This window comes from Chaetomium fimeti (genome assembly GCF_033439085.1).
Source record: "Chaetomium fimeti strain CBS 168.71 chromosome Unknown B0H64scaffold_4, whole genome shotgun sequence".
Classification (NCBI taxonomy): Eukaryota; Fungi; Ascomycota; class Sordariomycetes; order Sordariales; family Chaetomiaceae; genus Chaetomium; species Chaetomium fimeti.
Genome location: NW_026944332.1, coordinates 2,119,789 through 2,143,973, shown reverse-complemented (window position 1 = coordinate 2,143,973; position 24,185 = coordinate 2,119,789). Strand labels below are relative to the sequence as shown.

The 24,185-nt window shown below is 53.1% G+C and overlaps 3 protein-coding genes across 3 annotated transcripts; all 3 read left to right on the top strand.

The window, feature by feature from the left end:
• Nucleotides 1–7,647: 7,647 nt before the first annotated feature.
• Nucleotides 7,648–17,390, top strand: B0H64DRAFT_323518 (uncharacterized protein; the record flags this gene model as incomplete). Its single annotated transcript, XM_062800615.1, has 2 exons — nt 7,648–7,913; nt 7,964–17,390. 2 exons carry the CDS (start codon nt 7,648–7,650, stop codon nt 17,388–17,390), a joined length of 9,693 nt encoding a protein of 3,230 aa, XP_062659288.1.
• A 1,200-nt stretch (nt 17,391–18,590) lies between these two features.
• B0H64DRAFT_373955 (uncharacterized protein) lies at nt 18,591–19,816 on the top strand (the record flags this gene model as incomplete). Its single annotated transcript, XM_062802300.1, has 3 exons — nt 18,591–19,136; nt 19,293–19,699; nt 19,732–19,816. The coding sequence occupies 3 exons, from the start codon at nt 18,591–18,593 to the stop codon at nt 19,814–19,816; spliced, it is 1,038 nt and encodes a 345-aa protein (XP_062659287.1).
• A 1,444-nt stretch (nt 19,817–21,260) lies between these two features.
• On the top strand, nt 21,261–22,673 carry B0H64DRAFT_323158 (uncharacterized protein; the record flags this gene model as incomplete). Its single annotated transcript, XM_062800598.1, has 1 exon — nt 21,261–22,673. The coding sequence occupies one exon, from the start codon at nt 21,261–21,263 to the stop codon at nt 22,671–22,673; it is 1,413 nt and encodes a 470-aa protein (XP_062659286.1).
• Nucleotides 22,674–24,185: the final 1,512 nt, after the last annotated feature.

The window sequence follows — 24,185 nt, the reverse complement described above, 5'->3', positions numbered from 1 at the left end:
AAAGTAGTTCTCTAAGGACTCTAGATAGTAATAGAAGTTTATAGGTAACTGGTTTTCTTATTATTATATATTATTAAGTTGTTTTATAACGGTAGAAGTTTAATTAGCCTAGTTCTATATATAAGTTTAGGTCTAGGTCTCGAAGAGATTCTATATCGTTTCGATAGTATATCGCTTCTCAGGCGAAAGGTTCCTACAATAGCTATACCAATAGTTCCAAGGTTATTTATCTATCTAATTAAGTATAAAGAGGATCCAATTAAACTTAGTAGTAAATTATTAAGGGTCTCCAGTAAATACTTATTATAAATCCTAAAGCTATTTTTTTCGCCGATAATATATTATAGATTCGGTAAAGTATATAAGGTTCTTTACCTTAATAGTATATTTATAACTATAAGAATTAGATAAAGAATTAGAGTTTTATTTTTATTTCGTTAGTTATTTATCTAAGGATAATCTAAGTTATCCTTATAGCTCCTTTTCTTAAGTTTAAAGTTATTATAATTACTCTAAGGCTTAAATTCGTTACTAAGCTTATTCTAGGAGCAATCCTATCTATAGTAGAGGGAGAGGTTGTTAATTGGATAGAGTTTAAAAAGGTATATTTAAATAGCTTCTTAACTATAATCGAAGTTTAAAGGGTAATCTTCTTAGTAACCCTTCGTTACTACTTCGGCTAAGAATCAGTAGTATCTTATCCAATAGGAATAGAAGGATCAGAACTTATTAGAGGTTTCTAACTAAAGAACTAGAAACTAAACTCTTTAGAGAATTACTAAAGAAGATACTGATACAGATATAGGCTGCGGAACTAAGGCGATTTACAGGCGAACAAAGATTCAATTCCTAGCTAAACACTCTTAATCAGACCTAAGGTTAGGTCTGGGGAGCAACTGGAACTGATCCTTAGGGAGCTTCCCCAGGATCGGGCTCGGCCATACTTAAAAGGCTCCTTGCTAAGCCTCATAACATCATCATCCATTCTGGGGCTCTGAGGCCCTGTTCCGTAATAGTTAAGGTTAAACAAACTAATACTCAGTAGTTAAAAGGCTAGATAATAATCTTATTCTAAACTATTACTTGGAATATAAAGTGAAAGTACTTAACTAGCGAGTAGTAGGTTTAGTTCTCTTATATATATTAGAAACTAATATTAACCTCCTCTCTCTCTATCGTTTTAACTTTATCTAGATAGATATCCTGTCTATTAAAGAACGAACGAATATAATTAAGTCCTTTAGTATCGTATATAACTATAAACAGCTTTAGTTCTGTTCCAGCTCTGTTATACTCTCGGAGTATACTCTGAAGTTATAAATACTCGGTTAAGTAAGGTTAATCCTTAGAGACAGTTTCCGAGAGCTTGCTCTAGGATATAACGATATTATTATATAGTATTGTTATACTTAGGGGGAGGTACTTATCGAGATTAACCTAATCTTAACTAACTATATACTCTAGTAATATAAGCTTCTCTAAGGGGATAGTTATTCGGTAGTCTGGATCCTTACTAAACGATTAGAGATAGTATAGTTTACTATAAACGATATATGCTCGGTTACTCTACTTCCGAATATAATGACTGTTCCAGAGCTTTACAAAGTCTATAAACTTGTTCCGAATACGAGATATATACTAGTATAGAAGTAATATCTTATCTAGCATCCGACTATAAGAAAAAATACCCTCCCTCTATAGCTAACTAAAGAAAGTCTAAATAGTTAGTTATCGTTCTTTTAAAAAAAGTATTATAGTATAACTTACTTGCTAGAACATTAAACAGCCTTTATAAAGCTCCCCCTACTATTATTTAATCTTAACATTCTTTATACTATCTCTATAGATATAGTAGTCTTTAAACTCTAACCTTTCTCTATCTGTATCCTCGTTCTCCGGGAAACGAGTAAGAATAGGATCTATACTTAAAGGAGGTTGGATCTAGGTGATCTCTCGACGGTTCTGGCGTTAACAGAGAGAGTTTACCTTATACGATAGGAGGTAATACACCCCTATAAGTAGTGTTGTTTCGATACTATAGTCCGAACGAAGAGCTAACGGTATAAAACTGTAAAGGCTAATTACAGTAATATACTATATAAGGACGTTTCGAATAGTTCTTATAGAGGCTCTAATATAGAACTATATAATATATTAAGAGTAAATATCGATATTAGTATAGATCTTAATACTAAAGTACTCCAACTTATAGTATCTATTAATAGACCAGATATAGTTTGATCTAGGGATAGTCTACCTAGAATACTTTCGGTTTATACGAGTATAATAGTATATAATAGCATCTAGATAGGCCTTATTATATACCTTATAAAGAGAGTCTCGAGGAATATTAAAGAACTGCTAGTGTATATAGGTATATAGGGATCGGTATCCTATATAACGAATAAGATTGGTATTTAAACGCTTGTCTTTGAAGAACTGTCGGATATTTGCTATTATAGCTGTAAGCTACTTAGCGTTCTAGCATCGAAGAAGGCTAATCTTACAGTACTGCCGTTAGAGTATTCTCTTTAAGATCTATATTGTTAATTATCTATTATATTTATACTAGTTATAATAGAATAAAAATACCTTAATTCCTTTAACCGTTAATATATTAAGGATCTCGTTATCATTTAATACAAGGTTAAAGAAGAGAGTCTTAAGTTTCTTAGTAAGGTTAGGTAACTTTGGATAATACTGTTGATAAAGTGGTATCCTCTATAATAAGAGATGACGATAGAGTATTATCCGAGTAATAGTTTTTCCAGTTTCGTTAAAGAGGAACGAGAGGATTATATCTTATATTGTACCAGACTTATAAAGTAAAGTAATACGAGCCTAGTAAGAGCCCCAGTCGATCTAGGGGGGGTAAACTATAATTACTTGAGAGTATAAGGCAAAAGGTATAATATAGAACGAAGGTTTATAAGATATAAAGTTTTAATGAATGGAAAAACTGGTATTTACAGGTATAATTCCCTATATAAGGTAGAGAACGCTGAATAACGAGAATGAGGGACCTCTCCCTATATAGGGTAAGGGGGAGAATACCTGAAAATACAGGGTAAATTATATAATATAACTATCTATAGGTAAGAATAGCCTTATATATAAACTACTGGTATAATAGGTATAGGATATTCGTTTAATGCTAGAAGGAGAGTCCTACTATAGAACCTGTTAACTAGTATAAAAAAGCCTATAATACAAAATAATATAAGACTATAATATACCGAACCCAATATACCGAACCCAATATACCGTTTTACCTAGCCCTTTAAACTGAAAATACCGAGCTATAATATATATTGTAAATGTTGTTACGTAACTGTTAGACTAGATAGAGCCAGTATAATACTTATTCTCGTTCTTAACCTACTCGGTGAGTATAAAGAGCTTGTTATCGGTAACGCGGTATAATAGTGTCGGGAATACGGTGGTAAAGAGTATACTGCGAGTAGAGGACGGAGTACGCTCGTTATCCGAGGTAACGGTAGTATAAGTACGCTTAGTACTATAAGCGTTTATAGTTATAGTTATAGTTGTAGGTAGGGTCAGCTCTAGTAAAGTATTAGTATAAACTATTTAATAGAGAATGAGGTAAAATATACCGGAGATATCTCGGAACGAGTAGCCTGCTGCTTTAGAGTAGTATTAGTAGTTTATATAGCTGCTACTAAACTTGTTCGTTATAATATATATATAGAATAGGCCTTTACTATTCGGGTTCAGGTATTGTAAATAGAACTTACCCTCTATATTCGTAGCAGGGAGTTTTATATAGGCTATAATAGCTAGTATATATTAGTACGGCCGTATATAATAATATTATAGAGAACGAAGTATAAATATACCTATATAGTACTAATAACAGCTAAAGTTTAGCTCTAGAAAGTTGCTCGAGCCTATACCTACCTAATAACCCTTAACCTTAAGAAGATACTCTAGGTTCTTAATCTATAAAGTTATATTAGATAGTATTTAAATGTAATAGGGAGAACCAACTTATACTATTAGTATATAGAATCGACTAGAGTAAACCCTCGGTCCGGAAGAAGTAGTATAGGTTGTTCAGAACCTAGGTAGTATACGCTAGTATATTGGTTATAAGCGGTGTTCTACTAGTATATATAGTATATAGGAAGATTTGGTTATTCCAAATAAGAACCTATTTATACTTATTCTTAGTCTGAATTTATAGGGGTAGTATATCTAGGAGTTCTTCCTTATCTATATCTATATCGTTGTTAACTTAAGTAGAACGATAAGGGGTCAGCAACTCGTTGTTATTCGTATAAGAACAAGAGACGTTAGGGTATTTAGCCGAAGACTGGTTTATAACCAGAGTATTGAAAGGTATACTGTTACCTAGTGCTTTAGCGGTAGGTGTTATAACGGGAGTAGATATTATAACGGGAGTAGGTATTGGAACGGGAGCAGGTATTATAATAGGGGGTAAGATTAAAATAGCCGAAAATACCGATAAGTTTAACGATATATAGGACAAGGACAATCTAGAACCTATAGCAGCTAGTATTACTATAAGTATATTCAGCTATTCAGGCCCTATAGTTGATACTAGGTAGGATAGTACTATATTAGCTATAATTGTAAGCTCATCTATTACTATACCAGTTGTACTAGAGGAAACAGGGATATTAATAGCCGGCAATAAGGCCGGAGTACCGTTATAAACGGTGTTTTTCTCATTATCGGTTATACTAACAATACTATTCTCGTTCTTAGCTATACCTATAGCAACCTCTACAATATCGGTATCTATAGTAGGATACTGTTAAACTATAATATTATCGATAACAGTATTTATATTACTATCGTTCTAATCGTTTATAGGACTAGTTATTATTTTATATTCCGGTATAAATATAGGAGCAGGGGTAGTTCTGAGTTATATATTATATTTATACTATAATCGAGAATATATTAGTATAGGGGTGTAAAAAGAGCTATATAAAAAAACGAGCCAAAATAGGTAAGGAATCGCTAAAAATAGGTAAGGAACGAGGGGAAAGCTAAAGATAACGTTATTCCGAGTCTAGTTTAGAGCTAATACAGCCACTTAGCTGATTTGTTAATAGAAGGTAGGTAGTATTATAGAAGGTAGGTAGTGCTGTAGAAGGTGGGGGTTTCTGGACGGGTCGGTTACGATGCGGTGCGCTGAGTTGCTGATCTGTACCAGAAAGTTGAAAAATCGCTATTTTACAACGATTTCAACAGTTTTAAATCTGAAAAAAACGCACGATACAGAACGAATGGAAATAGATATAATAAACTATATTACAGTGTGGTGGAATGATTGTAGGTGGTGGGCATTGTAGTGGGAGTTTCAACGTACGGTTTGGTAGTGGTGGTGGTTGTAGGAAAGAAAATGCAACTCGAGAGTGTGGCGGTGGAATTAATGTATAGAGCGATTTCGTAAAAATGTGGGAATGTGGGGCATCGCTTCCTATTGGCTGCATTTACGATAGCGGCGACCCTGGGGCGTATGCCTATTTTACGCTAGCTGCCCCCCCCCTGCAATACCTGCCTAATCTGGGTTATGTTACTGTGGCGGCTATCGTCTTCCGTACGGAGGTCGAAAGGGACATGCTTGGACCCCCGCACGAAAAGCGGGAGGTTGCCTATAAACCTTCTCTGTCTGTTCAAAAGCGTCTACAACTGGTCACTCTAAGGACAGAAAACCGCCCCCTTTGAACAACAACGAAGACAAGGCGGCTTCTTATGGCCGGCCCTCCCCCATCGTCAGAGCAGCTCCGACGGGCGTGGCGAGCAACCAGATCGGGGGACAGACTTTGCATTCCCTGCTGCGGCTCCCGTCGACGGCAATTACCGCTCGCTCTCCGAGACCCCGACGACCCTGAACGCCTTGCAGCGGCGGTTCAGGGGTATCCACTACCTCGTGATTGACGAGAAGAGCATACTCGGCCTCAAGACCCTCGCATGGATCGACCAGCGCCTACGAGAGGTGTTCCCGGAGAATCGCGACGAGTTCTTCGGCGGCCTCAGCGTCATCCTGATCGGGGACTTCTTCCAGCTCCCCCCTGTATTGAATAAGCCGCTGTACTCAACGCGCGACGACCTGAAGGATATCGAGATGGTCGGGCACAACGCGTACCTCTCGTTTGACAAGTCCGTATTCCTAACCACAATACAGCGGCAGCAGGGCGAAGACCAGGCTCCTTTCCAGCGGGCCTTGGAAGAACTGCGAAAGGCTGATATATCGGTATCCTCCTAGGAGCTCCTTTCTTCGAGGTATTCTGTCAAGCTCTCTCCCGAGGAGGTTAACAGCTTTGCTGATACGCTTCGCATCTATCCCACCAAGACCCAGGTCGTCGAGTACAACCACCAACACATACTTAGCCTGGACAGCCCCGCCATTCAGGTCGAGGCAAAGCACGAGGATATTGGCGCGGAGAAGGTTAAATCCTCAAATGCCGGCAACTTGGCCAAACGCTTACCCTTATATATTGGTTATAGGGTGATGCTGACGCGGAATTTATAGACCAACGTCGGGCTCATCAACGGCGCACAGGGCACAGTCTACAACATATCCTGGAAGGAGGGTACTAACATACTTCGAGATCCGCCCGAGGTTGTTATAGTAGCCTTCGACAACTATAGCGGCCCAGCCTTTACGATACTATACGGAGAGGAGCTCCGTAGAGGAGAGAAGCTGATAGTCCCTATCCTTCGCATACAGCAGGATTTTATAGTTAGTACCAGCTCCTATTACAGAGAGCAGTTCCCTCTACTGGTAAGCTACACAATCACCGTCCACAAGCCACAGGGCATCACTCTTAACAAGGTTGTCTGCGATATCTCCGCCCCGGAGTTCGCTTCTGGCCTCTCCTACGTGGCCGTTTCCCGTATGAAGACACTTGGCGGGCTGATGTTTGAGAAGCCCTTCGACCGGAGCAGGATCTACCGCGAGACACCATCACGAGCTATGGGGTTGAAGTTGTCCGATCACGCTACCAGGCAACTGCAGGCGTTACAGGGTTTCCCGGAGGAGAGCACTCTGTGAGGCCTACCGCATATTGTTGGGACACGTCGCCAAGCTTAGTCCCCATCGGCCGCTTCAGTTAGATAAGGCCATGCAGCCCTCCGAGCAAACGGTCGATGTTGGGTTGCTTAGACGGGGGCCTTTTTTGCAAATCATGCCTACGTCTTCTCATGTGATTTTCCTCGACTTTCTCTCGTGTTCTTTCTGGCTCGCCTGAAGCCTTGCTTAAAGTGCAGTAAGTAGGTTGCCTCGCGACCCGGCCGGCCGCCCGCCCGCCCAACAGACCCAACAGTCACTATCAACCCAATCAACCCAATCATTTTGAGCGCTGGAAGCACCGTCAAACGTAGGCTGCAAGGCTGACTGTCAAAGTGAGCTTCTCCGCTTAGAGTCCTTCCGTTTGCTCTTCCTTCTTCACTCCCGCTCCCCTCTCTTCCTCTCTTTACTTCCTCCTCCTTACTCTCCTCCTCTCCTCTCCTTCAAGGACCAACCCGCCAATCCGGGTCTGCTCTCGGTCTACACCAATCACACCTGCGCTTCTGCCGTTATTATTGCCCACTACTTGTTCTCCCCCTGTCAACCTTTCCTCGGTCAACATGGCCATCACCAGTGCTTGGGAAATGGCAAACTCGCCGGATCCAAAAGCGCTTGACTTCATGATCAACCATGTCTTTCTCCCCCCTCAACTGCCGCAAGAGGACGACTCAGAAGCTGGATACCTGAATACCACCATTCGAGCCTTTCGCGATTCCGTTGCATGCTTCCTGTCGGCAGAGCCTAGTTCTGCTCCCTCTGTCCGGCCTGCGGTTGACATGCTCGACCGGCTCCTGAGCACCGAGACTCGTGGCATGCGCCATGTGATTTCCGACTTGAAGAACGGTGGTGTGTATCTCCCCTCTTTCTTCCCTATCAAACATCAAACACTCATCAACATAGCCAACCCCCAGACATCGCCCTTTTCCACCTCCGCGCCCAGAACGCCGGCCTACTCGTCACTGCCCGAGAAGATGACGTTCTCTTCGAAGCCTTTGAGATCCTCGCCCCAAACGACAAGGTCATGTCCTGCCTGGGCGCCCTCCTCCGCGAGTTCCCCGACCGCGCCGCGGTCATCACCTACGCCCGGCTCCAAGACCCCGACTTCCTCAGCGAACTCGCCAACTTCATCCAGACGCTCGCCGCCAGCAACGTCCCCATGGCCCGCCCCAAAGTCAAAAAAGCAAAAACCTCCCAGCCCGAGGAGCGAGAGACCGTCTCCCCGCTGCTCGTGAACGGCATGCTGATCGACCTGCTCTCCGGCCTCGGTGAGAGCGTCGCCCCCCCGAGCCGCGTCACTAAGCGCAGCCGCGAGCATGTCGGTTGGAGCAGCGCCCTCCTGCCGTTTCATCGCTGCGCGACATGGTTGCTTCTCCGCGTTGCGCTGCGTCTTGTCCTCGACAGAGCGGTGGCTGCTGGCGTAGGTGGAGAGACGTCGTGGTATAAACTGCTGATGGCGTTCCACCTCGCCCGTCTCTTGGACATGGCTGCGAAGGCGAAAGATCCCCCGGTACCCAATGACAGGCTGTTTGTCATGCAGGCCAAGGTCGTTCGGCGTGTGGTCAAATTGGATCCTGCCGTGGAGACAGGCTGGGTGAAGGAGGTGAGGGCGGCGGTGGAACGGGCTCAGAAAGTGATAGAGAGGCGTTGGAAGACGGTGCGGGACAATGACTCCAAGGTGCTTCCTCTGGAGAAGCTCGCCAACCTCTCTTTCGAGAAAGATACTGCGCTCAAGCTACCCAGTTTCCGCAAACACCTGGCCTGGATCAAGTCTCGGTCTGCCGGCGCCGCTGACCCCATGGGCCCGGGGGACACCACGCACTTCCGCCCGCTGCCACATTCCGAGCTGCCCAGACTGGACGCCGCTCCCAACGATTCAATGATGGATCGATCTGAGCTTCTCGAGTTTGAAGCATGGGTTGAGTTTGCGCTCCCCGCTTGGATCGACGCCCAGTCTTGTCTCCCTCTCGGCGACGCTTGCGGGTCTGAGTTTGCCGTGCTGGCCGTGGGAAAGCTGCAAACCCTTATTCAGGTGTATCGCAAGCGAGCCGTCAAAACTTACAACGGCATCCCTGACGCCTTGTCCACCATGTACCTGATCCTGATGGAGCTCTGGGTGGCCATGGACAAGATCGCGGGCAACGCCATGCCCCTGCTGCTCGACTACGACCCAGGCTTTCCGCTCGACATGTTGCATCCGTTGTTGCTTGAGCGGAAGAAGGGCATGGAGCGTCTCGTTGCTCTCGAGACGTATGTCTCCCATCGGCGGAAACAAGCCGCGGGGCAGTACCTCACAGCCTTTGGAGGGTTCGGTCTTGACCAATCCTTTGCAGTTCGCTTCTTCCAAACCTCAGCTCAGCATCAGAGGCTCAAGCACGAGATCGTGGCCTGGGCAGAAGTGATGAAAACCAAAAAGCTGCAAGAGTACGAGGACAAGAGGACAGAGCATGAGGCCCTGGCCCAGGCTCGCCGCGCCTACTCGGCCTGCGAAGAGGTGTGGGATTCATGGGAGGAGTGTTACAGACACTCCTCCAGCTGCGAGCGCTGCCGCCTGGACGGGGAAATGAAGGCGATCAGCATCGAGATCTTCGAGTGGCCGCTGCCCACAAACTCTAGGCACGCCGACGCCGTGGTCGTGGAGATCAACATTCCCCGGCTGGTCGAGCGCTGGCGAGAGGTGACGTGGGAGCTGGTCACAGACGTCTTTCGATATGAGAAACGCGATGGCCACGGTCGAGGCGAGAAGCACCTCTACTTTGCCAAGAGCCACTGCGGCCGAGAGGACCGGTCGTACGCCGGGGGGAACTTCCATCCAGCGTCGACGGTGAAGCCCATGAAGGTCGCACATTATGGCGAGGGCACCCACATCCTCGACGCAACGCCTGACAACATTTGCGTCCCCCACGCGGGGCATTATGAGTACTATGACGGGCCCTCGCGGCGCCTCGCTGCTGGCCAGATCGACGGTGCCTGTCTCCCGCGCGATTGCTCATATGCCGGGCTCGTGGAGGACCCGGCAGGCGTGGCTGACTGGGTTCGTTATGCCCGACACACCTCGAACGAGGTCGTCGCGGCCCAGCATCGGTGCCCGCTCAACATCACCCTCGACGAGTTTCGGGCCTTTGGGAACCTCCGCGCCGGCGTGCCTTTGCAGTGGGCAAACGTCCTCTGTCAGCTCCTCATGCCGGCGGTTGACTTCAATAAGAAATCGACGTTTGCGTTGATCATGCAGGCGTGCCTCGAGGCAGGGCCAGTCGATGCCAAGGTCGCCGGCTCTATTTGGAGGGATGCCCATGGTGACACCCAGGACGAGATCTTCATGAACCAGATGCTCCAGGCTTTGGATGAGGCCCTTGAGCGGATCCGCGAGAGTTGGCAGAACGACACCGCCCTCTGCTTGCTGACCTGTCTGGCCACGAGGTTGCTTTCCGTGTCTCCTTCGCCCGGAATCTCTGACGGACTGCTGAAGTATCTCGCGAAGCTGCGAGAGGCATCGATCACATGGTCAAGGCAACTCCTGGAAAAGCTCAACGCCAGCAACGAGCATGAAGAGAGGCAAGAATGGGCTCGGCGGCTTCTCATGGCAGCGTTGATCTGCGTTGCGACTTTCAACGTGGGGGAGGTTCATCTGGCGTCAGTTCTCAGCTCGCCCCATGAGCTTTCTGTCCTGGTCGAGGCGACAGTGCTTGCTCGAAATCACCTCCCATCCTCTGGGAGACCCTCCGACCCCATCGCGCTGAATATCGTGCACCGTTGGCACATAGTCATGTACCAAGCACGCGCCAGTCTCGCCAATGAAACGATGAACAGTGACCACAGTGGACTGGACGACGCCATCAAGCGGCTTTGGGTTGGGTATTTACCCCCGCCTGCCGCATGGACACGGCGCTCTCTGGAATCCCAACAACACATCCTGGAGCGTGGGATCGTCAGCTTCAATCTCCTCGCCGGCAATCTCTTCGTCGACGGCCACCCCCTCACGAAGCTGCCGTTGGCCTATCAGCAGCACAGTACCTTCCGGGAGCTTTTCGGGGAACAGATCCTGGATGTCGGGCCTTCGAGCGTCCCTGGGATGCAGTTCTCAGCGTGCCAGGATCAACAGGGATGGGTCGTCTACTTTGCGATGAAGGACGGTAGGTTGGTGGTGCGCTCTGTCCAGAATCGATCGCCCGACGCCATCACACACGACGACACGGAATGGGAGTACATCCCGCAGGACCATTTTTCAGACGACTTGCCGGATTCGTTCGTCTACGACTTTGCCCATTGGCTCAACCTCTCGACCAACGAAGTTGAGTTTCGTCCTCTCGCTCAGAAGTGGGAAACCTCGCCGGAGAACTGGTGCCTTACCCGCGTGCCTGGCAAGGACGTGTTGAGGAAGGGCTCTCAAGTCGTCATCGAACCGTCCAGTTCCACGACTTTGCTCCTCCACCAGATTCTGGGCGCTGTTGCGCCGCGTTTCGGCATGGACCCCATCTTTGATCCAGAGACCAAGTCTTTGTCCGTTGGACTCCCCATGCTGAGTCTCTACTTTTCTGCCCGGCAAGGGGACGCCGTCTTGAGGTCCAAGAACTACGCCGGCATGGAGATTGACGAGAAGCAGGGAATCGACACTCTTGTCGGGCTGTCCAACAAGCTGGTGCTGAGACCAAGCAGCCATGCAGGCTTCAGAGAAGTCCTCGTCCCACGAGGCGACATATCCGTCGTCCGGACCAGACCCCGCGGTCATGTCCGCCTCTCCAGCCTCGGGCTAGACGAACGCGACTTCATCCGCCACAACGCATTCACCGTCAACGACACGCTCGGCCAGCTGACCGACGCCGGCTCCCTCCAGAGCAAGCTGCACCTCTGCTACCTGCACGCGCTCACCTCGCACTGCCTCCCCGACCCTCTTACCCACCGCACCGGCACCGACGAGGCCCTGAGAATCCTCGGGGGGGCCGCGGTAAAGTCCTACCCGGCCCTTGGTGAAGAGTCTCGGGAGCTCCTCGCGCATATCGCCGCCCTCTCCCCCCGACGGACATACTACCCCAGTCATATTCGGGCCATGGAACGAGCGGAGTGGAACGCGAACCTCCCCACCCTATCGCAGCACGAGGATTTCTGGCCCCTTGCCAAAGCCGTCCACGAGCATTACCACACCTCTGAGAAGCTCTTCCGGGCGGTGGGGAGCGACGGAGGCACGGCGCTCGTTCCCAAGGTTTTAGCAGAGACAAGTAAGACACGCTCGCCCGACCTGGCAGAGCGGGCGAGGATCCGCAACGCCACGTTTTGCGTGGCAGAGTTCGGCGCCGAGGGGCACACGACGGCCAGAGATGATTGGTACCACCCCAGCCAGGAGAGGGCAAACAACGGTTCCGCTCAGGCCAGGGAGTGGGTTGCCCACCTGGCGAGGTGCGTCGACGGGGGCACAGAGCGGCTTCTTTTCAGTCCTTCCATTCAGGGGCACACCATTTCCAGCGCCAATGGTAACGAGTTCCGAGGGGTTGAGTCGGTCAGCCTGGCATTCAACCTGACCAACTTTGAGCCCCTGTCGTCGACCATCAATGGGCGCTGGTGTGGACTGCACAGGGCGCTGGTTGGGGAGAAGAACAAGTTCAGGAAGATCTTCTTTCTGTCCAGCCTCCTTTACGCGGAGCAGTCGGATCGGGAGATAGTTCAGGCTTTGATGGCGATTACCACGATGTCGGCCCTCTCTCGAGCAGACATGTTGCCACCATCAGACGAGCAATTCAATTTGTGCATCAGTAGATCGACCTTGTCAGTCGACCTGCACAACATCGTCCACGATGGCTCGAAAGGGAATCAAGAGTGCCCAGAATGGCAGTGGGAAAGGGACTCAGGGGAGTCGCCTAGGAATTTCCAAAGCAGGCGAGTTCGAGGATGCTCATCTAAGCGGACCGAGATGGAGGGGAAGTTCGTCTCTGCGCTGATGCGCCAGATTCAGTACTCGTGGATGATCAGCGTGCCAACAGACCACGCCTACAACACCCATCTCAATGTCGACACGATCATGCTCCGGGCACGAGAGGAAGTTGAAATGGCACGAAGGACCGAGGCCTTCGATCGGTATCTGGATTCGGTGATGAATCATCTCAGACAGGCAGCGGTCACCGAGCACAGCAACCTGCTCGTGCCGCCAACTCTCAGCACGATCCAACCACGTTCAAGACCCGGTTTCATCTCCGCCATGTCGCTGTTCGCGCAACAAGCACCGTTTTCGGAGAGCCCACATCTTGAACTCCTTCCCGAGTTGTGTACTGAATCTCAGGCGGCAGAGCAGTCGCACGCTCACCTGGCCGCCCTCGTGGGCGAGCTTCAGATGGCTGGTGATCTCCAGGACCACCAGAGAAGCTACATCAAGGAGCTTCGCCACAGCATGGCCAGCCCGGCCCCCCCTCGACGCCGCATGGTTGTCCAGCCAGACGACCCGACAATCCGCCCAATTCTCGAGCAGCACCTCCAAGCAGCGCGAACAGAGCACAACGCCATCAACGCCCGCGTCAACCTCGCCGCAACAGGCACCTCCCTCGCCCACCAGCTCAGCAAGACCGTCACCCTCTACCCCCGGCTCTCCCCCGTCTTCTTCCTCCAGCGCCTCACCCGCACCTTCTGGCCCAGCCTGCCACCGCGCTGGCGACAATCCCTCGTCAACCTCGCCCTCGCCCTCATCCACCTCCAACGGGCCTCCCGCCTGGCCAGCCACGCCCGCAACCTCCCCGCCCGCTGGAGCGACCTGCAACGCGAGCTGTCCAACCCCGGCGACCACGCCAACCCGTCGTGGGACCCGCTCGTCTATCCCGAGGGCCTGTTGTTGGAGATCGAGCAGGACATCCTGATCCGTCCGGTGCAGAACGCCGTCGCGGCCGAGATGCGCGCCCCGCCGGACGGGAAGAACGCGGTCATGCAGCTCAACATGGGCGAGGGCAAGTCGTCGGTCATTGTTCCGCTCGTCGCGGCCGCGTTGGCGGACGGGGACAGCGTGGTCCGCGTCGTGGTGGCCAAACCGCAGGCGAGTCAGATGACGCACATGCTTGTGGGAAGATTGGGGGGTTTGGTGAATCGGAGGGTGTTTTATCTGCCGTTTTCGAGATCGGTACAGCCGTCGATGGACGATGTTGAGATTCTTAGGGGGATCATTAAGAAGTGTGGGACGGAGGGCGGGGTGCTGCTTGTTCAGCCAGAACATCTGCTTTCGTTCAAGCTCATGGGGATTGACAAGAGCGGGACGGAAGGGGAGGGGGAGGATTCGTTGGGAAGGCAAATCACGCGGCTGTACAAGGTCTTCGAGTCCGTCTCCCGCGACATTGTCGATGAGAGCGACGAGAACTTCAGCGTCAAGTTCGAGTTGATCTACACCATGGGGTCGCAGGAGGTGGTTGAGATGAGCCCCGACAGGTGGATTCTGATTCAGGACCTTCTCCTCATGACAGAGAATATGGCCCGCAGGTTGATGGCATCAAGCGCGCCGCGATCAGGCGTGTCTCAGGGCCTGCTTCTCGAATACGACGCCGTTCCGGGACGAGTTCCCAAGATCCGCGTGTTGGAAGAGTCTGGGGGCCAGCAACTCATCACGGCCCTTGCGAATGAGGTGTGTAGCATCGGCATCACGGGTCTGCCAGCCCACCACCAGACTGAGGACGTACGGCAAGCAGTTCTGAACTACATCCTGCTCGAACGCCCATCAGAGACCGACATCGAGATGGTTCAGAACACCGAGACGGGCTTCTTCAGCAACTCAACCACCAAATCGGCCCTCTTGCTTCTCCGCGGCCTCCTCGCCAAGGGCGTCCTCCTGTTCGCCCTGGGGCACAAGCGGCACAGGGTCAACTACGGCCTCGCCCCGGGCCGTCGGCCGCCGACCATTCTGGCCGTGCCGTACCGCGCCAAGGACATGCCCTCTACACGATCTGAGTTCAGCCACCCCGATGTCGTTATCGTACTGACGTGCCTGAGCTACTACTACGGCGGTCTGTCTCACGCCGAACTCTATACGTGCCTGGAGCTGCTAGCCAAGTCGGACCGGAGCGAGGAGGAGTATTCAGAATGGGCAGCCAAGTCCCCAACCCTGCCTCCGTCGTTTCGCCACTTTTCCGCAATCAACCTCAAAGATCGGCCCCAGTGTGAGGGCGAGGTCTTTCCTGGGCTGAAATATTCCCGGCCAGTCGTTGACTTCTACCTCCGGAGGGTTGTGTTTCCCAGAGAACTGAAGCAGTTTCCCTCCAAGCTCTCGGCATCGGGCTGGGACTTGGCACGGTGCAAAGAGCAGCCCCTGACGGGGTTCAGCGGCACGAACGACTCCAAAGGCGTTCTTCCGCTGTCGATCCAGGCTCTCGATCTCCAGCCGCACACCAACGCCTCGGTCCTCAGCACCCTGCTGCGTGAGGAGAACATGGTCCTAGAGCTGGGTGACGAAGGAGCGTCGCAGCTCACAGCCTTGACGGAAAAAATGCTTCTCGGTGCGTTGGCCAGTTCAGACCCGGAGATCCGTGTCGTCCTCGATGTTGGGGCCCAGATCATCGAGAGCAGCAACTTCCAGATGGCCAAGAGCCTGCTCGACAACGCTCCCACGAGCAGCACTGACGCGGCCATCTTCTTCAACGACAACGACGAGCTCTCAGTCCTCACCCGCAACGGCGTGGTTGACTCGTTTCTCACATCGCCGTTCGCCGCCCACACGGATCGCTGCCTCGCATTCCTCGACCAAGCACACACCCGCGGCACCGACCTGAAACTGCCTGACAACTACCGCGCCGCCGTAACGCTTGGCCCGGGGGTCACCAAAGACACGCTCGTACAAGCGTGTATGCGGATGCGCAAGCTCGGCCAGGGACAGTCGGTCAGCTTCATTGTGTCCCCCGAGATGCAGAAGCGCATTCGGGGCCTGCGCAACATCACGGACGGTCGGCCGCTCGCTGTTCCAGACGTTCTCGCCTGGGCCATCTCGGAGGCGTGGGACGAAACAGTGCGGAGCGTGCCCCTGTGGGCGACTCAGGGGGTCCGCCACCTCCGCCAAGAGGCCATCTGGAAGGAGACGGACACAACGGGGGGGTTCACTCGCTCCAGCATCAAGGAGTACCTCGAGCCCGACGCCATGTCCCTGGAGCAGCGCTACAGCCCGGGGCCAGCAACAACTCACGACACCATCACCGCCCTGATGGCAAGCCTCAACTTGGACGCCGGGCCCAGCCCAGAGGACACCGAGCTCGCCGCGATTAAGACCAAGCTGCTCGCCTTCAGGCATTCCACCCGCACCTCTTCCTCCGCTTCCCCAACCCTCCAAGAAGAGCAGGAGCGCGAGCTCGCCCCAGAGATTGAACAAGAGCGCCAAGTCTACCGCCCCCCGCCGCGCAAAGCCCGCGCCCACAACCTCCACGCGGACGTCGTCCTCCTCGCGCGCACCGGCACCATCCGCGCCGGCAGCTCCGCCTTCGTCCCGGCCTTCACCACCCTCTCAACCACCAGCGCGGCCGCCCTCTTCGCGGACGACCTCTCCGCTTTCCCCACCGACCTCCTCGCCACGCGCGACTTTGCCCTCACCGTCGAGTTCAGCCAGAAGAGAAACGACAGCGACCCCTACCTCTCCGACGGCCACCAGCGCCCAGTCCAATGGCTCCTCCTAACCCGCCCCTCCACCGACCCCGACCCCGACCACTCCCGAACGATGGTCATCATCATCAGCCCGCACGAAGCCGCCCTCCTCAAGCCCGCGCTCGCGTCCTCCACCTCGCCCGTCGTCTCCCTCCACGCCTACCACCCCCGCCTGACCCTCTCCCACCGCACGATGGAACACCTCGACACCTACGCAGTCCCCGCATGCGCCTCCTCCTCCACCTGGCGGCCCCCCCCGGACCCCCTCATCACGCAGCTCAACCTCTTCGCGGGCCAGCTCTACTTGCGCAGCTACGCCGAGTACGTGCGGACGTGTCGGTACCTGGGTCTGTCGTATACCAAGAACGGCGGGGAGGAGAAGGTGGGACAGGACGGGTTTGTTGGGAAGGGGGTGATGTATCCGGAGTGCGGGTTTGGGACGAGTCCGGTGGGGTTCTTGACGGGGTTGGTTGGGGTGAGGAGGGATTGCGCTGGGGTGGAGAGGACGCATATGGGGAGGGTGTTGGTGGGGGGTGTGTTGGGGGTTGGGGATTTTGAGGAAGGGGAGGGTAAGGAGGGGGAGGAGGTGAAGGGAGAGAAGAAGGAGGAAGTAAAGGGGGAGAAGGAAGAGGAGGTGAAGGAGGAAAAGGGGGAAGAAGAGCAGGAAGGGGAAGGGGAGATTGAGGTCAAGTTGGAAACGGGCTTGGATTGTTCTGTGATTCAGGATGAGGATGTGTGATGTACTCAGGTTCGAATAGCTCGATTTCTGTCAATGTCTAGAATTGTGTATCAAATCACCCTTTCCCTTCTTCATCCCTGTGCCCAAAGTCCAGACGGCCTCCCATCCTCCTGTGTTCCCAGCTCTACTCAATGCAATGCGAACTGCGTCCATGGCATGACCCCTTTCCCAATTAGCCCAAAACACTCAGCCTCCTGAATCAAACCCATATTTTGCTGATGAGAACCATAGCCGACAACCCGCAATGTGGCGACCTCGTCAGCATCGTGGAGAAGACTTGGCTTGGACACGAACATGGTACGGGCACGCACTCGATGTAGGCACAAGATTTAGCCCAGCTAAAATTTCCAAGTCGGGAGGAGTATAAACAGGAATTAGCCCAGCTAAAACCTCGAATCTGTCCTGGCTCTCATGCTCCGATCTCGAATTTAAGTCCCTGAACCGGGGGACGGGATCCTGGCGCCGAAAACAAATGCGCCGGCGCCATCGCGAATGCGCGGGGCGCGTGCTGAAGGGAGGGGTGGGGGACTCAATGGGGGTGAACGAAGTAGAATGGGCGACGGCTTCCGGCCTCCGTCGCCGGCGCCGTTTGGCCGTCGTTACGGAGGCGGCCCCGATCCGGGAACGCGAATGGGTTTGGAGGCGGCAAAACTTCGGGCTAAGGTGGGGCGGGGGGATGCTGAGTCATCAATTGCAAGCAGCTGAACTAAAGTCAAGGTTTTGCGGATGTCTTCCGACGGTTGTGACGTTGACGGTAGCGCCAGGAACATGCCCGTGCTCTGCCGTGGTTCCTGGTCGTAGCTATTAATACGCAGTATCTTGAATGGTCCTCGGCTGCAGGCGGGAGGGAGATTTGCGCGCTCCAAATCCCGATTGGGTTCATGGAGGAAAAACGGCAGAATGGAAGGAAGGAAACACAACCTCACAACACACATCACCTGACAGACAAACGACTTGGTGTTTTCGCACAACCGTGTCCATCCAAGCATGGCGCTGTTGCTTAGTCGCGTCGTTCGGTTACGTACATGCGATCCGCCAGTTCGGCAAGTCCAACAACGCGTGCTCAATCCGACACGTCGACCAGGACTCGGACTTGCGACCATCCACCGCAGCCTTACCACCTCCTCTCCTTCAAGACCAACCATTTCTAGCCCTCACACATCAACCATTCTCGGCCAGGGCCGCAAATCCAAATCTACAATGCCCGAACCCCAACCCGAACGCGCCAGCGCAGTCAGGCACGATGATGACGCGCCTCAGGGGCCCGACCATGCCTCAGACGCAGAGCTCGACTGGGTCTTGGACTTCCAAGTGACAGAAGACATCCGCAACATGACCTTGATGACTCCCCTTTATTTTCTCCAAACCCACTTTCCCGAGGAGGGCGGATTCCAACACGTGAAGGGGCCGTTCGGGCGAGAGTTATGCTACACCGAGACAACCGAGGGCGGCGAGGAGGTGGCGGTGACCATCCCGGAGGACGATACGTGGGTGTTCCAGGCCGCGAAGAGAGGCGACCTCCGGGCCAGAGTTGACGGCATCAGACAGGGCGGTGCCGTGTGCCTCGCCTTGTCCATGCTGCCACCCGAGTATCCCGGCAGTGAGGCCGAGCCTGCAAACACAAGCGACGCTGCCTTCGGCGCCGCGAGGCAGGCGCTGCTGGACATGTTCAAAAAGCTCCAAAACCCGAACTTCGAGGGGTCCAAACCGGTGCCGGACGAGTGGCTGGAGGGTTGCTTGTCCCTGGTGTGTGTAGGGAACAAGATAGGCCTCTATGAGTACTCAAAGGCGGAGGGCTTGTGCGAGCCGCAGGCGAATAAGGGCTGGATGCTGTTGAAGTTGGACGAGGAAATTCGGAGGAAAAGCGGGCTACCCCCGTAACCCCTTCTACGGGACGCCGAGTCCTTGTCCAAATCCACCAACTCCCAATCCAACGCCCATTTCAAGCCAGGGCGCATCGACTCCGGAGAGCGTGAAGTCTTCGCCGACGGCTTCCCCGGCGTTGCCACGCGCGAGGAGTTCCTTCCGAGCTTCGCCGAGCACCAAATCGGAGATAACCAGACTTCTTTTTATAGTCTACGCAAGAGGGCCTTGGAATTACCGCTCGCCGCTTTTCAGTCCGCCTTCCCTAAGGAGGACGGATTTGGGTACTCGGACGCGGGACCCCTTGAGCGAGATCTCCGGCCTCCGTTGCCAACGCCGTTTGGGGTCGTGAACGGAGGCGGCCCGGGTCCGGGAACGCGAACGCGTTCCGGCCCGGCAAAACTTCGGGCGAGCGGTAGCCCGTGCTCGCTGAGTCATCAATTGCTGTGTGCAAAAAGATTGCTTTTGCTTCAAAAAGTGTGGAGCGGATGCGATGGAACGTCAAGAAGCGTTCTCTCGTCATTTCCCATCTCACCCACTTCAAGTTGGAGCCCGACCGTTGACGCCAGTGCTTGGGTTCGGGAAGACACAGTAATTGTTGCGCAAGTCCAGTCCGCCAAGCGAGGAGGAATGGGCACGTTTATGAGTCCCTACCTTAGTGCTAAATGTTAGCGTTTAATGAGGGGAAGGAAACAGGGCAAGTCGCCATCCCCCACCACTTCTGTGGTCTCGTGAGGGTTGGTGGCCAATCAAGCTGATAAAGAGTCGCTGACGTCGTTGCTTATCATCATCCCTTCTTTGGCTAATAAGTCGTATCGTGTGCCGCCTACCCGCGAGCGTAATCGGGCAGTCGCCTCCAGACTTAGGTCGGTTTCTTGGACTGCAGTGTGTGACTGTGTACACCGTGGTTGTGTAGAAGCAATGGCCAACCTCCGCGTGCCTGATTTAAGTCGTTCCAATCAGACGGTGAAACCTAAGTCGCCAACCGGGAATGTTCAGACGCTGGTTGCCCGTTATCTCGTGCCACCACCCTCCTCCGTGTTTGGGCAGGTATCATGACATGCAACTGGGAATCTTGACAAGTCTTATCAGATGGGAACTCCCGTCCGCTCTTTCATTCCGTTTGCTGCACTTTTGATCATAACCTCGCCGTTACCTCCACGTCTCGGGCACCTGACATTCTTGACACTTCAGCGGGATCCTTCTGGCTCTGCTCGACGACGCCAAGTGCCAGTTACACAGTTAACTACGCAGTAACTCGTTGGCGGTTGATGCCTCCCACCCGTTGATACCGAGTCACAATTCTGTCTGCCAACGGCTCCGCCTAACTACCTATCGTTTCTTCATCATCTTGCAGGGCCACTGCGTTAACGAACGCGGTCTCTTACCGCCATTTTTTATTTACTCCTGGGCTTCTGGTCCCAACCTCCCCGCGGCCCGGTTCATTAATATCCCCGTCACCGTCACTTGTCACCTCGCCTGAAGGACAAGCTTCCACTCTCCACTGCAGCATTCGGGTGCTGCGTCTCCATTCAGGGTCCAGCGCGTGCTGGGGTGGGCCCAGGGCCAACATTTTACGTACTCGAATTGTCCTGTGCACGGCACGCGAGACATCGCCTTGACACGCTGTGACTGGCTGCCCTGGCCCGCCTGAGCAACTGGTGGGCAGCCCTGAGGAAGGCCCTGAAGAGCTAACCGGCCATTCCGGGAATGACCCGCCCTGCAGCTCCAGGTTGATCTGCGCCGCTCCATTACGCAGACTGGCTGGGAGCCCTGCACGCTGCAGGCGGCGCCGGTATTTACGCCCAGTTGGCCATGATCTCTCCACGATTCTTTCTCGTCTCGTCCCGACGCAGCCAGGGTCCCTCACACCTTCAGCCACGTCGCCCAGTCGTCGGTTCTCTCTCACATACTTCAACTTTCTCTCCGTCGTCCGACTTTTCCAAAAGATATGAAGACCGTTTTGCTGTCGACACCGATTCCACCGCCATCAACAGCAGCCTCGCCATGTCAGCAGCATTGCAGAGGCCGGGAGAAGATGGATTTGGGTCGCGAACCCCGAGCGCCCCCAGATCAGAGATGATGCCAACACGGTCGGCAACCTCTTCGACTCCGGTACAAATCCCGACAAGACCGAAATCTCGAGACCCGGCGCACTCGGCGCACCCGCAGAAACCGCGCCGCAACCATGGCAGTCGCCGGAATCATTCCATGCCCCGTTCAAGGGATGCGCACTCTCGCGATGCCATCCCGGCCTCCGTGGCGGCCTTGTTGGCCGTCACTAGCATCCCGCCCCCCAAGGCGGCACGGAGCCAGCGTCAGACAAAGGCAGAAAAAAGAATGACCGTGGAGTCCATCATTGAAAGGGCACAAGAGTCAGAGAAGGAGCTAAGCCTAACGCTGAGCAAGAGCCCCTTGGATATTTTGTTGATGGCGCCCGAGGACCTCGAGGCCGACGATACCTCGGTCTGCGATAGCATTCCCGAGTCCGTCCTTTCAACCCGGACCATCTCGATGGAGTCTATGCCGTCGCTGAGCAACTCTTTCACTACCGACAACACGTTTTCCTCGCTCGAGTCGCCTCACACACCGCTTAGGAGGCGTAAGATTCAGCCGACCCGACGCTCCATGGAATTGGTATCTTCCCCGCCCGGCGAACCAGAGAGTCACCCGTTGTCGTCTCCCGGGAACGAAGTTGCGGGCTTGGACTTGGGTGTATTCGGAGAGGAAGAGGAGGCCCCGGACCGGAAGACTTCGCGGCTGCCTTTCAGCCCGCTCAAGTCGGCCTTCAAATCGAATTTGACCGCCTCGTTACGAGCCTTACGCCAGGCTGCGCGCTCCTTTTCCAACCTAAACTTCTCGTCGATCCCGCCCGAGGACTTTCTCACGCGATCCATCCTGACAATCGACCCCCAGGTCCCATATACCGATGAGCGCAGGCCGCCTCCTCTTGAGGAGGAACCGACGGCAGCGCTTCGGCGCTACCTGAACCCCACCACAACAACGCGCATGGAGAAGCCTGCGCCGGTGGTCCCAGCGCTACGAACCTTCACGGCTTCTATTCAGATGCAAACCTACAAGATCCACCGGGCGCGCAGTTCGTCGCCCAACTCGGGCCGTTCGCCTTATCCTTCGATCGGTCCCTCTTCAGCATCGACGGCAGCAGCCTCGCAGCCGCCGCAGCCGAAACCGGTGGTGACGGAGCATCCCATGCCAGGACCACGACAGCGCGAGATGCGCGAGAACCCGGATTTCATCCGCATCGCTGTCATGGAGATGGCCATGCGGAAGAGTGGCAAGCTTGACGACCAGCGACCCGGCCGCGCGCGTTGGGCGCTCCCGCCGAGGAAATCCAGCGCCAGCCCATACGAAATCGGCCCCGACGGGGTGCCCGCTCGATGGGTTGCTGTCACTCACTAAACAACACCGACAGCAGTCGCCACTCGCGCGATCGTCGACCGTGCGATGCCAGATGCGTCGCGAGCCAGTCGTCGCGAATGAGAACCAACTCGACAATCTGCCGACCCGCCTAACGTCGTCATCGGAAGGAATGGGATTACTTGGCAAGCGCACGACAACGTTGTCGGATCTACCGAATCGGGAAGGCCACATTCGCATGCACTCACCACATTCTTCTTTCGCGTTGGCGTCTCTCAAACCCCAGGGCCAGTTAGGCATCCTAGAGATGGCACTCTCGACCTCGGCCAGAGAACTTCCGCCCCAAAGACCATCGGTGCCCGATGGACACTCTCGTTTCAAACGACTCGGTGCGGGGCGTGGGGGGTTCACAACCGGACGAATTGCGTCGCATGGAATTCGGCCGACCCTCAAGCGACTCACAACGTCGAGCATCTGATTTTTTTATTCGCGCATGCATCGCACATGGATATTGGACCCCTAGACGGTCATGGGTGATCCTTCTCGAAGCACCCCCACCACCAACAATATCCGATCGGCTCCGCACGAACGGAGCGAGCATTACCATTTCGACGAGCAATGTCCGGCAGGCAAACCAGCATCGAACATTCCACTTCTGCATCTAGGGTCAGGTGCATCTACTGCTATCTGGGAGGCGTTCAATCATTTATCTGTTTCAATCCTGGGAGCGTCATCATTGACATCCCATAACCGCATCATTCCATCATCATTTCAACACCATCATCATTACCAGGCTGGCTACTTTCACAGGGCGGACTCATTTTCATTTTTTCGGCGTTATGGCGGTCTATGGATGTCAGGTCAATCTGGAGGCAAGCGGGTTCTGATTTATGAATTTCGGAGTCCGTTTGGCGGGAGCGGCCAGTCAAACATGTTACAATCGATACACCTATTTAGTTACTGCAGACAGACATACGCATGCCGCACGTGCGTTGGCAACAACGTTTGGCGGCGTGTTCCATTTAGCTTCATACACCAAGGTCATTTTTTGGTAGTTTCTATGAGTACTTGAACTGAACTGCATTCCCAACGTGAGTGGGTGAGCTGTACCATGCCCGGCGACCCAACCTCACATCACCGCACATGATGCTCCCCTCCTGTCGAGCCGGAGCTGGAGAAGGTGAGTGTGGGGTGTGACCACCACCCGGCTAATGGAGGGCATAACCGTTCTTTGGGGCGAGGTTGTGCACTCCAAGTAGATGTGTACCTGCATTGTGTAACACCACACATGTCCCAGTACCATGAAACCAGCATCACAACATGTCCGATCTGATCTATTCCGTGTAGGGTTAACCGTCCCCAGATACGGCTGCGTCCCGGGGCAAGGCCGATTCCCCGGGCCATGCACATGTCATGTCGTGTTGTGGTGTCATCGCGTGCCGTCGAGTCGTGATGGCGCGGTGTGACCGACCAGGTGCCGAGGAGGGGTAGCGTGCTCGTGACTTGAGTTGGATTCATCCCGATGAGGAGGCACGCCACCCAGCAAGGCAAGGG